General features: G+C 38.7%; 1 protein-coding gene and 1 long non-coding RNA gene across 9 annotated transcripts in view; one reads left to right on the forward strand and one right to left on the reverse strand.

Annotated features, from left to right (window-relative positions):
- Positions 1-16,707, reverse strand: part of ERCC6L2 (ERCC excision repair 6 like 2) — a 375,244-nt gene that overhangs the window by 199,179 nt on the left and 159,358 nt on the right. For 2 of the 8 annotated variants that reach the window (XM_072596905.1, XM_072596904.1), the window contains exons 1-2: positions 7,664-8,071; positions 3,780-4,204 (exon numbers count right to left, since the gene is read on the reverse strand). In XM_072596905.1, coding sequence (XP_072453006.1) covers positions 3,780-4,204; positions 7,664-7,691 — 453 coding nt within the window. In that variant the 5' untranslated portion in view covers positions 7,692-8,071. Of the gene's footprint in view, positions 1-3,779; positions 4,205-7,496; positions 8,072-16,707 lie in introns of those variants that run through there. The other 6 variants (XM_072596899.1, XM_072596902.1, XM_072596901.1 and 3 more) reach the window with 5 other exon arrangements.
- On the forward strand, positions 8,085-9,583 carry LOC140496750 (uncharacterized). Its single transcript, XR_011964385.1, has 2 exons — positions 8,085-8,577; positions 9,304-9,583. It is a non-coding gene; the product is annotated as an uncharacterized lncRNA (long non-coding RNA).

The following is a 16,707-nucleotide window of genomic DNA, read 5'->3' on the forward strand; positions in this document are numbered from 1 at the left end:
GGTCAAAGGAAGAAGATAGGTAAAGAAGGAGGGAAAAGCAAGTGGAAATAATAGTCCAGTGTTTGATACAACAAAGAATATAACTGAGAAAAGTTTCTTTTTTGAAAAAATCTATTGGGATAAATGGAAATCAAGTTTTACAAAAATCCTGACTAGACCAACATCTTACACAAACTATCACAATTATCACAAGGTAGTTGCATGACTTTAATATAAAAAGTTCCATCATAAAAAAATTAGAAGAGAATGGGATCAAGTTCTTTAACAACTATGGCTAGAGGGAGAATTCTCCACCAAACAAGGGGAAGAAATAAAGTAAAAGATTAAACTGGACAATTTTACATACAACATATGAGTTGTATGTAACTCATACAAAAAACTCCAATAACTGAACTATATGAGGAATTTTATACAAAGATAGCACATGAAGGGACATCCACTGATAGAAAAATGGTCAAAGGATACGTACAGTTTTCAAAAGAAGATTTCAAAGCTGTAAGAACCATGTGAAAACATGATCCAAATCACTAATAGTAAGAGAAATGTAAATTAAAACAGATTTTAGCTTTCACTTCAGTCCATGCAAACCAGCAAAGATGAAAAAAAGGCAGGAACAGTCAGTGACAAATAGGTCAAGGGGAGGTGGTTGCTGCAGTGTTAGAAGAACTGTCTGTCCACCTGTCCTGCTTTCATTATGAAATTATGCAAGAAAAAGGCCTGAAATTTCACTTTGAGATACAACAATCCCACAACTAGACTCAAGGAAGTCAAACACAGACAAAAGTTTACTATATCCCAAGAGAGTCACAGCATCACTCTTTGTGGTGGCAAAAAACTAGAAACAAATTGATTAGGGAAAGTTTTAAGATATTATACCGTATTATGAAAATTATGCCATATTATAATTATTGTGAAGTAAGAAATGGCAAATATGAGGACTTCAGAGGAATATGAAAAAATGTTTACAAACTGATACAGTGCAGAATAAGTACAACCCAGGAAGACAACATACACATCAACTACAATAATGTAAATGAAAAGATAGCTAAAAGAAAAGGAAAAATCAGTGATGGCCCTAGAGAAGAAGAAGGAGAAAAGAAGGAAATAAGTATTTATACACTCCCTACTACGTGTCAGGTACAATGCTTTTTACAAATATGATCTCATTTACTCTTCAAAGCAATCCTGCAAGGTAGGTGCTATCATTATTCCCATTTTACAGTCAAGGAAACTAAGGTAAAGAGAAATGAAGTAACTTGCCTAAGGCCCCACAGCTAAAAGTGTCTGAACCTGCACTGGAGCTCAGGGTCCCCATTTCCAGGCCCAGTACTCACCTACTAGGCCACCAGAAGAGATAAGGAACATTCAACTTCCCTCAAAAGATATGGATAGAGGGACTACAAGGACAAATTATGTCTCCTATATGTCTGATAAAATTTTTGTATCATTAGAGTTGGGTTTTTTTTCAGTTTTTGCCTAATTATCTTTCTTTGGGGTAAGAGAGGGTTTAATGGGGGTAGAAGGAATGACCAATATAAAGACAAAAGACATCAATAAAACATCTTTCTTTCTTTGTTTTTTTTTTTTTTTAAGAAATACAGCGAAACTAAAATAACTGGAGATACTACTTACAGATAAGTCATGTCAATATAATTAAAATGATGATTATTACCTAAATTAACATTCGGTACTATACTAATCAAATTATCAAGGGGACACTATTTAGACCAGTCAGAATAATAACAAATTCATATGGAAGAACAAAAGATCTAGAATTCCTATGAAATTCTTGAGAAAAATGGTAAGAAATAGCATTATAAGAGATGAGACTATATCATAAATCAGTAGTCATAACACTATTCAATAGAGGCTAGAAAACAGAAAAAAAACATTAGTGGTACATAACTGAATAAGGAACTGAAAAAAGTATCCCAGTGTTTGACAAAACCAAGAGCATAAAATACTGTGAGGAGTTCTTTTTTGCCACAAGCTAACAGGAAAACTGAAAAGCAATCTGGTAGCTATTAGGTTAAGATCTTACATCATGTAACACAATAAGCTCAGATGGATGCATGACCCAAATTTTAAAAAGGTCATACCATAACAAAGTCTGAACAAACCAGATCAGGTACCTTCAGAACCAAGGTTAAGGGGAGAATCACCGGAAAGAGACAGAGGAGACCATTAATCAGTCAACAAGCACGGATTAAACTGTCACTATGCACTGTGTATGGCACTGGGGAAACAGACAAAAATGAAATTGTTCCTGACTGCAAGAAGTTTACAGTCTATAGAAAAGGGAAAGGCTTAATTAGGGAAACCAATTAGAAGACCAATTCAATAGTGCAGACAAGCAGTGATGAGGGCCTGAACCAGGGTGGTAAACTTATAATTGGAGAAAAAAGACAACACAGGTGGGAGAGATGTTGTATCAGAAGAACTGAAAGACCAATCACGACCTCCTCCCACTTTTTGTTCTGATTATAAAATGAGGTATTTGCTTTCAGACGCTACCAAAGGGCTAATTTCTTTTGTTTGACAACAATTACAAAGAAGAGTTGGAAGGGATGAGGGGTAGCACTGAGAAGTGACCCTGATGTTTAAAAAAAAGCATCAATAAGACATTTAAAGAGAAAAAATAGCATCCAAAGAAAGCCACAATATGGTGAGGGGCCTCCAAAGTACTTCATGTAAATTCAGTTAAAGGAACCGGAAAAGAAAAGCATGATGTATTCAAAGAAAGCCTAGGATTTAGCTCTCTGGCTCTTGTCATTTTATTTACTTCTCAGGACCTCACTTTCCTCATTTGCAAAATGAGGCGGTTGGACGAGATGGCCTCTAAGGTCTCTCTCTGTTCTAAATCTATGATATTCTCTTAAAATATCTGAAGGATTATAACACAGAAGAGGGATTAGACTTGCTCAGTTTGCCCCCCAAAAGAATAAACAAGAAGCAATGGGTGGAAACTACAAACGCAAATTTTGGTTCATTTTAAGAAAATACTTTTCAACAATTATCTGTGCAAGCTTAGACAAGTGGCTTACTTCCTGGATCTGTTTGCCACTTGTAAAATGAAGAGGTTAAACAGATGACCCCTGATGTCCCTTTCAGCTCTCAATCTATCATGTTATAAACTAAAATCATCCAAATACAGAATAGACTGCATCAAAAGATAGTATCAGAAGATGTTAACTGAGGGCTGGATGAGCACTTGTTAGCAAAGTTGTAAGGGGGATTCTGATCAGGAGTCAGTGGATCAAATGTTTTACGAGGTCCTTTGCATCTGAGATTCTGTTACTAACTGGAGTTTTAAAACTCAGCTAGTCCTCAGTGTTCTGCTAAATTGAAAATGTTAATATGGAATTGGAAAGAACAATGAAGAGTTAGGAGAAAGAAGGGAGAAAAAAAAAAACAAGGGAAAGATAATAAGCCGTAAGCCAGATAAATATTTCTTTAATAACTAACAAGGGAATGCAAGATACAAGAAAGTTCAAATTCTAAGCAACCTATTCAATAGACCTTGGGAAAATAATCTAACCTTAGTTTAATACTTCAAAGAATGGGTAAGAACATTGTCCCTCCTTAGGGTAACTCTATGGATATAAAATGACTTCACACTTCATTCACTTATTAATTCAACAAACATTTATTAAGAAACTTATGTGAAAGTCATGATACAAGTAACTTCTGTGTCTGCCTTTGCCACAGTGATACTGCAAGTAACAAGCTAGATCAGAACATTACTATTTTAACTACTGCAGGAACAAAAGAATAAATACCTGTACTGTTTTTCCAAGTCCCATGTCATCACCAAGAATACATCCTCTTCCCAGGGAATAGTGTCCATACAGAAACTGGGCTCCTTCCCTCTGGTAGTCACGCAAATATCTATTAATTGTATATGGAATACAGTCACCATCTTCAGATAGCTTAAAAGTCACAGCAGGTGATGGAAGTTTTCGGTCTGGGAAATAAGGCTTTTCCAAGTCAACATCATCAAACAAAAAACTTCTGCAAGAACTTTTACCAGATGTTGTTTTATGGAGTTTTTTTAAAGGTACTTTCTCTTCCAGCGAACCTGAAAATAACACAAGTGCAAATGACTTTCCATTTTCATCTGTCATGATGGATTTCACTGTTGCTTCACGAAGCTTTCCACTGTCTGTGACAGGGACGAGACATCTTTCTCCAATGTGCCACATATCTAAAAAAAATAAATAAAGGAAAAAAGTTTTTAAATTGTTATAATAAAACAGACATACCTATTTCCATGTGGATACTCAGTAACATCTCACTTATCTGACACTGTGGAGCAGTCTTTGCAGCCCAGCAGGAAAAGTGATAGACTGAGAGTAAGTATAAGACCAGTATACTCCTGGTCTCATACTATGCACCTGTAACAAGAGACATTGGATTGGATGGCTTCTAAGGTCCTTTCTAGCTCTAACGTGTATGATTCTACAAGTTAAATTTTAGCTCAACTCCTCAAGCACTAGCTTCTTCAAGACAAGACCATGCATTGAGAATAAACCAAAAAAACCATAGCAGCCTAGAGGAATTTCAGACATAGTGGATGCTGACTGATGTGGAGGTACTCATAAAGACCTCCACATTTTAACACCACAATGCTAACCACAATGATATGCAAATCAGAATATAGTCCCATCCCCTCCTACCCAAAAGAGCAGAAACTTGTAGTCAGAACTGGTGTAAATATAAGAAAAATGTGTAAAGACTTGCTATAGGGCAATGTAACAAGTAAGAGAATCTTCTGAAGGTCAGGGGTAATAAGCGTATTAGGTGCAGTCTATGATGCAATTAGACAATAAGTTGTATAATAACCAAAGGATAAGAAACTAACTAAACTAACATACTAGAAAGTTGGCTATTTGCACAAGGATGGAAATAGTAAACATGGAATTAATCTTGAAATTCAGTGAATAGAAGCTTCATCTTCAAACCCCTAGCCGACCATCTCCTCCTTTCCTCCTCTGAAAAACTTGCCATTACTGTACTGTCACCTGTCACTTTTCCACTGCTTTCTCAACTGCTAGCTTATTTTTTAAACACAACTATCTTGCTACCTGGATTCAGGAAGACTGACCCCCAGGAAACCTAACCATGCTCTCTGTCTTGCTGACAAGTTATCTTGTCACCTGGACTGGAAAGAGAAGCAGCAGCCAGGCCTAGCCAGCTTGATTTTTCAGCAATAAAATGAACAGTAACATTTAAGAAAGAGTTTCAATAATTAAGTTTAAAATAAAAGTTTTCTGGTTAGGTTTGAACTGATATGCTCTCTGCCAAAAAGGTTACTACAAAAATCAGTCAACAAACATTTATTAAATGCTTTCTATGTGCTAGGCACTAAGAAAGAATATAAACAAAAGATGAAACAAACTCTACTCTCAAGGAGCTTATGTTCTACCGAGAGAAAAAAAAAGTGTGTGTATAAAAAATGCAAAAAAATTCAGAATAAATACAAGGTAGTTAGGGAGGGCACTTGCAGCAGCTGGAATCAGGAAAAGCTTTGTGAAGAAGATATGGAAGTGCCTTCCAGGTATGGCAATGGCCAGTACAAATGCAGACAGAAGAGAGAGGGAGTGTCCTATGGATGACACACAGAGCAGGTTAGTTTGGTTGGAGAACAGAGCACTAGAAAGAGAAAATATATAAGCATTATATAAGCATATAAGTTAGTAAGATACTAACTACATAATGGCCAAAGCTAAGTCAACTAGATTTAACAAACACCTACTATATGCCAGAAACTGTGATAAGCATAAGCACTTACGGATTTTAAAAAAAGGCAAAAGAACAGCCCCTGCTGTCAAAGAATTCACAGTCTAATGAAGGAAACAAGTAAATAAATATGTGCAAACTAGATATATAGAAAATAAATTGGAGGCAGTCTCAAAGGGAAGGCACAAAGATTAAAGAAAACTTGGAAAAGTTTCTTGCAGAAAGCAAGACTTTAGCCAAGACTTGAAGTTAGCCAGGGAAACTAGGAGACATAGGTGAGGAGGGAGAGAATTCAGAGAATTGGGAGATGGGAATGCTGTGTGTGAGGAACAGTAAAGGCCAACAGTGTCACTCGATCACAGAGTACATGGAATAGAAGGAATAAAATATGAGATGACTGAAAAGGTAGGAAGGAATATGGTTATGAAGATCTTTAAAAGCTAAACAGGGGATTTTATATTTAATCCTAAAGGCAATAGGGAGCCAATGAAGTCTGTTGAGTAAGAATCTGAGCTTTTTTTTTTTTTGGCATATAAATCACGTATAACATGACTCATAATTCTGGCGCAATCCCTTGTAATATGGTTTCCAATCATATCATTCAACTGAAATTGCTCTCCTAACATTTATTAATTTCTGTTCAATGGCCTTTTTTCAGTTTTCACCCTTTATGACCTCCACACCACTTTAGAATGCTACCTACCACTCCAACAAAGACACACACTCTCTCCCCTAGGTTTTAGGCACACTGTCCTTTTCTCTGACTGATCTTTCCCATTTTTCTATCCCTTAACTGTGGGTACATCTGGGGCTCTATGCCAGCCCCTCATTTTTTCTCTTTCCAGTCTTCCTCATGTTGTTCTCAGTTTCCACCAGTTCCAACATCCTCTTTAAAAAGCTCATTCCCAAATCTCTCTCTCTCTCTCTCTCTCTCTCTCTCTCTCTCTCTCTCTCTCTCTCTCTCTCTCTCTCTCTCTCTCTCTCTATATATATATATATATATATATATATATATACACAAACATATATGTCCAGCTGTCTCCTCTTTCCTGTGTGTCAGTCCTACATCACTGACTGCTGGACATTTCTATTTGGACATCTCAAAGTCAACGTGTCAAAAACTGAACTCATCTTTTCCCTTCAATTCATCACTCTTCCTAACATTCCAATCCAATAAGAATTATTAGGTACCTTCTATGTGAAAGACCCTCTGCCATGTCAATCAGATAACAGGCACTTATTATGAACACGGGTACGTACTGATGGTAAACTGTTCAATTTGAAAATGCTACAAGCCAAGACCAAATTGGAGGGAGCGGTGGTGCATGATTTTCTGTTTGCAGATGACTGTGCACGCAATGTAGCCTCTGAAGCTGAGATGCAACAAAGTATCATTCTCTGCGGCCTTTGCTAACGTGCCAGACATAGCCAGATGCTGGGGATACACACAAAACTTCCCTATCCTCAAGAAGCTTACCGTCTATGAAAGGAATCCAAAATATAAACAAAAAACTATATACACGTTGAACTGGGGGGAAGGAGAGAGCACTAGGGAGATCAGGCAAGCCTTACAGTAGAAAGTGGCACATAAGTGAAAGCCGGGGTTCTACACCATTTTTGTGTCACTGACTCCGGACCTCTTTTCACACTTGTTTTTAAATGCACTGTAATATACATAGTAATCCAAAGGACACCAATTATCTATCTATATCTTTATATACATATTATGTACGTATTAAAACAAAAAGTTCACACACCCCAAGTTAAAAACTCCTGGACTCAAATTTGAAGGAAACCAAGAGTTGTAAGAGGCAAAGCTGAAGTCAAATGTTCCGGGGAGGAGAAATCCAGAGGAAAACAAAAAGGAGAATGATGTGACGGAATAAACGTAAGTATACGAGTCCTTTCAGGTGAGACCCTGTACCTTCTGCTGCTTCTCCCCGGGGATCCATGACTCGGAAGCAAGGGGAGCCATCTGGCGAGGGGGACAGCGACCTGTCCCAGGCACTTAGGGGCCCGCCGGGCCCGGTCCTACCTGAGGCTTAAGGCTACAGTTATTACGCAGGACGCTCAGGGCTCAGAATTCCCCCGGGAAGCCAGCCCAGCGAAGGGGGGAGCACGTGCGGGGGCGGGGAGGTGAAGGGAAGAGGTAGAACAAACTTCCGGGTGGGCGGCGAGCTTCACTACCCACCCGACTGCCCCGCTGGAGCTCGACACAGGTGGGGAAATGAGGGTGGGGAAAAAGGGGCGGGGACCTGCTTTCTGAGCAGCTCTTCTGCCTGCCCCGCCCTCACGGCCTCCACTTAGCGCTTCATTCCCTCCTGTTCTAGGAAAATCTCGCGAGAGCGCGTGCGCAAACGGTCAGGCCCGATCCCTCTCGAAACCCTTTTCCGGGTCCCCCCCCCCCCACCTCAGTAGTGATACCGCGAGATCTTGGTAACAACTCGCGGGACTTGAGAAACCTCCCAACTGGTGGGTCTCTTTTTTCAGGTTCAGGGACCAGACGCTAGTGTCACCGGGCGGCCGCGGAAAGTGGAAACCAAGTCTGCGCCACATGTTTGAGACATGAGTAAAATGGAGCGTCGTGGGAGAGGAGAGGAGAGGCTCTCTGTGCCCCTGGCAGCCCCAGACTGCCCAGAAGTGCTGATGGATGACCGTATGAGGTCGTAGCTAAGCGCCTGCACACCTGAAAGCTTTATGAAGGATGGATGCTCCCCGCAGACGCAAGGATGAAATCCCTGGTTCGGTCTAAAGTAAAAGAAAAGACTGGAGAACCCGGAAAATATGTGCACATGTAGACGTGTATAAAGTGATGCAAAGCCGTAAGAAAAATGTAACGTACGTAAAATGGTAAAAAAATAAAAAATCAGGTTAAACGCAGCGGACGTTGCTGGGTCAGTCCTAACCTTCCATTTGACTGGTCAGCCAATAAACTACATGATGGGGTGAGGTTGCGAGTACCGTCAGTCACCGGGATCTGCTACTTTAAGATGTTTTGTGGGTGTACCGGATACTTGGTTCAGTCACGATTTGGGGGGAGAGTGTATGATGAAACAAAATTTATCAATTAAAAAAAGCTTTGCCCAGCATTTTGCTTAGTGCCCAGTCTTAGATTGACCCAGTAGGGGCAGCTGGGTGGTGCAGTGGATAGAGCACCAGTGCAGGAGTCAGGAGGACTTCAGTTCAAATCTCACCTCAGACGCTGGACACTCACTAGCTGTGTGATCTTGGGCAAGTCACTTAACCCCAATTGCCTCATCCTGGGTCATCTCCAGTCATCCTGATGAATAGCTGGTCACTGGATTCAGATAGCTCTGGAGGAGAAGTGGGGCTGATGACCTGCACAGCCCTCCCTCACTTAAAACAAAGTCAAGTGCAAGTCATGTCAGCATGTCTCTGATGGCATGGTCTCCTTCCACAAGGAAGGAGGAACACACTCAGTTTGATCCAGTGACAGGAGACTGGCCCCTAGAGTATCCAAAACTTAGAAGAGGGAATAAAGGTGAGAAGTCAATACATAAAAGAACTATGAACTGATGAGTGGAATTCTCTCCTCCCCTACAGATCACAAATCTTATTAAATTATCCACAAGAGTGGCCAAAAAACTATTCACCTTGCAGATGACCTAGGATCTTTCCGATATTAACCAGTCTGGTCTTCAGTCCAACACTCCACCACTGGCCCTGCTCAAATCCTTTCCACCTTACTAAGACTGCCTGATCTTGTGTTCCACCTGGCTAAGAGGAGAAGAATCTTTTAAAGAATCTCGAACTCTAAATGGGAATGAGGCATCAGAGAAGTGTTTTGCAACAGTTGTCTCCAATAAATAAGAGAAAAACTCTCCTTCTTTGCCTGTTTACTCAATTTAAAACTCAGTGAAAAATCCATCTAGGACTCATTGTCAAGTTAATTTTGCCAACGGCACAAAATCATAAACATTGATCCGTGCACTATAAAATTTGGTACCAAAGATAAGAGAATCTGTCCTACCTACAATACATATGCCAGCGAGTGTATGCACATACACACACACACACACACACACACACACGCACCCCTTTTAGTACAGATTAAAGCTGGCTAAATTCTTTAGGGAGCACAAAGGAAACCAAAAATGTATGAGTCTCTGTAGGTGAGTCTATAATCTATTTTTATAATTTATGTCAAGTAGCAGTGTATAATTCAAAGTAAAGGAGCCTGGCAAAGGCTGTATTGAAGTTTTTCCTAAGTCCATTCTCCAGCTAATGACAGAAAACTACAGTGCTGATTTTTCTCCCTTCTCTGACAGATACCTGTCACTGGGTCAAACTGAGTGTGTTCATCCTTCCTTGGGGAAGGAGACCATGCCATCAGAGACATGCTGACATGCTAAAAAATAAAAAAAAAATGTATGTTTATGCAATGCAACTTGCTACCTGCATTAAAATTTAGTTCCACATTTTGTCATCCTTTTGTATGGGATGAAGCTTTTAAAGCACTTTTTAAGGCATCCTTTCTAAAGGTAGAATATAGGTAGACTATAAATTTTCCTTTATAAATTATTTTTGTTACTTGTTCTTTTCACCATTTACATCTTATTTAGTCTGTCTACATGCCTAATAAAACCCACCGAAAAGTTCAAAAGTCAGTCAAATTGATTTTTTTATTTGCTGTACTCTGCCAAAAAACTAGTTTGTTTCAATGATTGACCAGTTTTGGCACTGTATAGCCATAGCTTTAATTTTTTCACTTCTTCCAGATGTCTTCTATTTATATTGCCCTTATTTTACCAGTTACTTTACAGAGTGAGCTGAAATTTTCACAAACTATTCATTAACTTTGACAGAAGCAAAGGAGATGGAGATAAAAAGATATCACAATAGTAGATAAAGGAGAATTGTATATCCTGCAAATCTGATAACATTTGTAATTTTATTTTACAAAAAGAATTGAAAGGTACATTTTTTGATTAGAGTTGCAAAACTGTTATAAGTCTGACATAATACTTCTCACAAAACTAAAATGCTGTTTTATGACACTAATAAGCAGCACTTATGTAGTGCTTTAAAAGTCTACATTCTCTCTTTTGATCTACTTGGTCCTCATTTTACATAGGAGGAAACTGAGGCTCGTAGTCTTGCCCATGGTCACACAGCTAATGTCAAAGGTGGAATTCAAAACAATATTTCAGCAATTACAAATGAATCACTCCTGCTACTGCACGTCTGATTGGCTCTTGCTAGCACTATATGGGGAGGGGGGGAAAATGGCATTATTCAACCTACTCAAAACCAGAGAATTTCAGTGTTTTAAGCGACCTCAGAGATAACTGTTCCATTCTATAACCTGAACAAAAATTTTCTCTTCAAACTTTCTGACAGGTCAAACCTGACTTGAAGACTTCAAATGATGGGGAGCCCATCCTGAAGAGTTCTCCCAAAGAGAACTTATTATCTTGTGATTACCATCTGGTTGGTTGGTTGTTGTCCTTCATCTTTGAAGAGGGCCAAAATGACATCGCCATTGTAAAGTGAAATTTCAGTGTGTCCGACTGTGGCTGATCAGACCAATATGAGCTCAGAGTGCTCTACCACAGGTTGGGCACAGATAGTCCATGTGAATATTTGGGGTGAGTATCTCAAATTTACACATCCAGCATTTACTTTGTGCTATCTCAATTCTGCTTTGCTCAAAGAGCACAGCACCTTTTCTTATGTGGGCACACCATGCTGAGCGGTCCTGTGCCAGTGTCTCCTATGTCCCACAATCAAATCCAAAGTTCTTGAGAGAGACCTTGAGAGTGTCCTTGTATTGTTTCTTTTAGCCGCCATGTGATTACCTGCCCCATGAAAGTTCTCCATAAAATAGTCTTTTTGGCAAACATACATTTAGCATTCGAACAACGTGGCCAGCCCATCAGAGTTGCACTCTCTGAAGCATAGTTTGAATATTTGGCAGTTCAGCTCGAGCAAGGACTTAAGTGTCTGGTACCTTATCCTGCCAGGTGATCCTCAGAATCTTCCTAAGACAATTCAAATGGAAGTGAATCAGTTTCCTGGCACAGTGCTGATAGGCTGTCCAAGTTTCCCAGGCACACAACAATGAGGTCAACACAACAGCTCTGTAGACCTTCAATTTGGTAGTCAGTCTAATACCTCTTCTCCCCCAAACTTTTCTTCGGAGCCTCTTAAACACTGAGCTAGCTCTGGCAATGTGTGCATCAACCTCATTGTCAATGTGTACATCCCTGGAAAGTACCCTACTATCTATGCAATCAGAAAAGCCACCTTCTTCTTACCCAATACCTATCTGAGCTACTAACCCTGTGAATTCATTTCTCCCTAGGTTTTATTGTCTAAGATCCCCTGTCTGTTAAAGTAAATCCATGTTGCTCAGTCATTTCAGTCGTGTCCAACTCTTCGTGACCCCATTTGGAGTTTTCTTGGCAAAGATACTGGAGTGGTTTGCCATTTCCTTTTCCAGCTTATTTTACAGATGAGGAAAGTGAGGCAAATAGCATTAAGTGACTTGCCCAGGATCACATAGCTAGTAAGAGGCTAAAGCCAGATTTGGATTGGTGAAAATGAGTCTTCCTGATTCCAAGGCTCCTAGTCTAACCACTTCAATACTTAACTGCAAATTGCTGATCTCAAAAGCAAATATCTCACAGGAAGCATGTGCCATCATTTAACTATGTTCTTTGCCCAGTGAAAAGTAGTGAAAACCTTTTCAAACTAGGAATCTTACCTGCAGGTAGGCATAAATTTACATTTATAATCCAAAAAATTAACCTCTCCTGGCCAAGAAAGTAAAGATCACCTTCCATACCCTTAAGGACAACAGGTTCTAGGTAACTAGGCTGATAGCTATGATAATATTATAAAACAATCATGGAAACTTCACCAAAAATTTATCAAGGTTCATATCACCCCAATATAATTTGTGTGAAAAAAAACCCATTTGATACCTTGAGAGAAGAAATTCTCTTCCCAGTAGTAAATCTATTTTTAAAAATTAAGATAAAAGATTGCTGAATTGGCACATGGAAACAAAACTAAAAACTGTCCAAATTGCTAAGCCTCATTCATCCAGACAATTTTTTGGCTGATCTGAGCTAACACTTCCCTAGCTATTTCTGGGAACGTTGCCTTTATCTTTACTTCAGACTCCCCCTTTTAAATATTCAAAGCTGACCCATTAATCCTTCCGTGTACCTCAACGTTTGCATCAAATAAAAATAAAAACTTCTCTTGGTCTGTTCCCTCATCTGTAAAGTGAGAGGGTCGGACTATATGGACAATCTTTAATTATTTATGGAATTTGAATTCAAATGTTCTTGGATTATTTGGGGAAGGAAGCCTTTATAAACTATCTTTTATCACCTGGTGGCTTCTGACTCTCCCTTAGGAAGGTGGCCATGATCAAAGTCAGGTCCCAAACATATACAACTGTAAGGAGAGTTGTATTTTTAATTTAAAGTTTCTCAGTTTTAGACTCTTAGAGGTCAATAACTTGTACATTTGCAGGTTCATTGCTCTCCTACTTCGCCTCCTGAAGGGGAATTCATTTTTGTTTTTGTATCCCCAGAATCTAACATAGTGCTTAGTACATAAAAAGCACTTAATAAATGGCTTTTTTTTTAGTAGATTGGTTTAGTTTACTTCATTTAATGCCTGTTATGACACTAAGCGCAAAGAAACAATTTCAAAATACTACTCAGAGTATTCCAGAGTTGAAACAGACATAGGAAGCACCCTAGTCCAAAACATACCTTGAACCACAGTACCAGCTTACCTGAGAAATGATCATACAAACTTGACTTGAAGGTCCTCCAGAGAAAATACTGTACATTCATTACCTCCTAAGGTGGCCTATTCTAGTTTTATATAGCTCTAATTACATGAAATTTCTTGTTACTAATCATTTTTATCCACATAATTTTTATCATTTCATCCTACCCTTATCAGTATTGTCATGGTGATCCTTCCTGGAGCTGGGAATATCCAGAGCCTAATAAGAGTATCATTCCTCCAGGTCTCATTTTATACTGTAACAGTCCCCGTAGAGCAATTCCCTTGACCTTCATTTACACTTAAGGGCTAGTTTCTTAGATGGTAGAGGTGTTACTTCTCCTTTTAGCATCCTTGGGGTAATCCTGAAAAGCTAGAGTGTCTGACTGTTTGGCTAGTTGGTTTTTGTTGTTTTGGTTTTTTAGTACTGTGGCTTATGAGTCCCCATCAGTATGTTTTTCATTGACTGCCAATGAGATGACCAGCAGACATGAATTAGCTCTCAGAAAAGGGATTGACTAAAAAAAGTAGGGCAAGAATAGTTGGTACAAAACATTTCCTGAAAGTCTTTCATAAGTGGAGATAAATCCACAGGAATGGGGTAACTAACGAAACCACAATGACAGTGAGAACATATATAATAGTACATGTAGCACATAATGATGGCAGAATGCCATTAGGGACCAAAGTATAAAATCATAAATTTTGATTAAGAAAAGTACTTTCTTGAGTCCATAACAGGCATTTTATTCTGGTAAAAGGGGGTCATGGTCTTTGAAGCTACTTTATTCCTTAAGTGGCTATTTTTCCTGTATTTTTATGTTTTGTATTTTAAATGTGCTGATCACATACACAAAGCTGAGAAGGACAGCTAACATACAGGTTCTACACAGATATTGATGGGGCAGAATTTGAATCAAATTGAATATGGATAAATATAAAGTCCTACCTTTGGGTTTAAAAAATGAGTTTCATACATACAAGATGGAGGAGGAATAGCTAGAATACAATTCATCTGAAAGATATCTGAATGTTTTAGTAGACCACAAGTTTAATCTGAAACAACAGTATAATATGGCACCAAAGAAAGAGAATTAAATCTTAGAGTACATTAAGAGAGGAGTTGTATCTAACCAGATGGAGTTGACAGTTCTGCTGGATTCAGTCCTGGTCAGACCATATCAAGAGTATTGTGTTCAGTTCTGGATATTGGGATACTAATTTAGGAAGGACGTTAATTAACTACATGGTGCCCAGAGGAAAAGCTTCTTGAATTTATGTCTTATGAACGTTGATGAAAGAACCTTGAGTAAAGAAGAAACGTGGTCTCTTTTGGCACTGATGGCAGGGCTAGGGAAAATGGATGAAAATCTGAAAGAGGTAGATTTTAGACTTAATGTAAGGAAAAACTTCTAAAGAGTTAAAGCTATGCAGAAGTGGAATGGATTACCTGTAGAGGTTCTGGAGGACTTTCAATACTAGAGACTTTAAATAAAAGATTTCAAGAACATTCACGGGGATGTGAATTTATCCCTTTTTAAATATACAGAAGACAGAGAAGATTGACAAAAGTGGGGAGATTGAACTCATTCTAGGACATGCCTGGATATAAAATAAAACTATAGACAATAATACCAGTTGGCAATAAAAGTGTCAGTCTTAGAAAAAATAATTCCTCCTAACCTTCCAGAGCGTCTCATCTTACATTCCAGGTTCATTTGAAAAAAAAGACCTTTTCTAGATTGGTACTTAAAGGATAAATTGTGCCAACAAAAATTCAATTTGCTCATCAGCATTTGCTCTTTTGGGGAGTGAACCATTGCAGGAAGATGATACTTAAAAATTGCTGCTTCCTCTGGACTAATTTCAAATCCATGTGAAGGAAGAAATGAAAGAAAAAGACAAACCTAGGGAAAGGCAGGAGAATGATAAATGGAATGGAATAGCAGAATAAATAGAGAAAATGAAGAAAAGAGTAGTTCAACAATCAGATGCAAAATTAAACAAAATTAGTTTTAGAATAGAGGCTTCATTTTAAGCCTCTCTTTTAGATTTCTGGCATGTGGCATAGCAAATAGGGAAAAATAACAACTATTTTTTGTACATTCTGTAGCTATGAGTATATCTTTTCCAAAGAGTGTTACATATGATATCTGAATACTTTGCTAAAAACTCTTGTTAAATTTGCAATATATTTCATGGGCCACAGAATCACAGCACCACAGCAGAATCAGAGGTAAACAGAACTAGGAGAACAAAAAAAATTACACATGAACAACGCTGTAAAGAAAACAACTTTGAAAAAAATGAGAATTCTGATCAATGCAATGAACAACCCTGTTTGCAAAAGATACATGATGAATTTTTTTCCATTCACCATTTTTCCATTCCATTATCCATTCACTTCTTGATAGAGAGTTGATATACTTAAGGACATATGTTTTTGGACATGACCATTATGTAGATTCATTATATTTAACCTAAACCTAACTCTAATTCCTCATCAATGCATCATATACGTGATAAGCATTTTTAAGCACCCATTATGAAACAAAGTACCATACTAATGTAGAGGATAAAAAGACAAAATGCCTGGCACATAGTAGACACTTAATAAATGTTTCCTGACTGGCTATCATGTGCCAAGCATTGTGCTAGACATCTTAGGTTAAATTGCAAAATAGGAATCAGGGGCAGTTAGGTGGCTCAGTGAATAGAGCACTGACCCTGGAGTCAGGAGGACCTGAATTCAAATCTGACCTTAGACACTTGACATTTACTACTAGCTGTGTGACCTTGGGCCAGTCACTTAACCTCAAATGCCTTGCCTTCTCCCCTCAAAAAGAAAATATGAATCAATCCCTACTCGTAAATAGCTTGGATTATAACAAGAGAGACAAGTATATATGTAAGTATGTATCTGTCCATGTGCATAACCCACAAAAGGGAATAAATATAAAGTAGTTAAATATCAGATAGTTTAGGAAGGAGGGCACTAGCAAGCTGTCACAAACTGTCACCAGGTAGAAAGTCATCAAGGTATGGATTGGCAAGTCTTGCACCCTACCCTCACTACAGCCTTGTTCAGTGAGAATCCTTGAATGCTCCAGATACCTGTCTCATCACTCACCCCCCTCCCCCGCCCCAGAAGAGAAAGACCAGAACCCATCCTCTCCACCATTGGAAAGAACAGATGGG

The sequence above is a fragment of the Notamacropus eugenii genome, chromosome 3 (assembly GCF_028372415.1).
Source record: "Notamacropus eugenii isolate mMacEug1 chromosome 3, mMacEug1.pri_v2, whole genome shotgun sequence".
NCBI lineage: Eukaryota > Metazoa > Chordata > Mammalia > Diprotodontia > Macropodidae > Notamacropus > Notamacropus eugenii.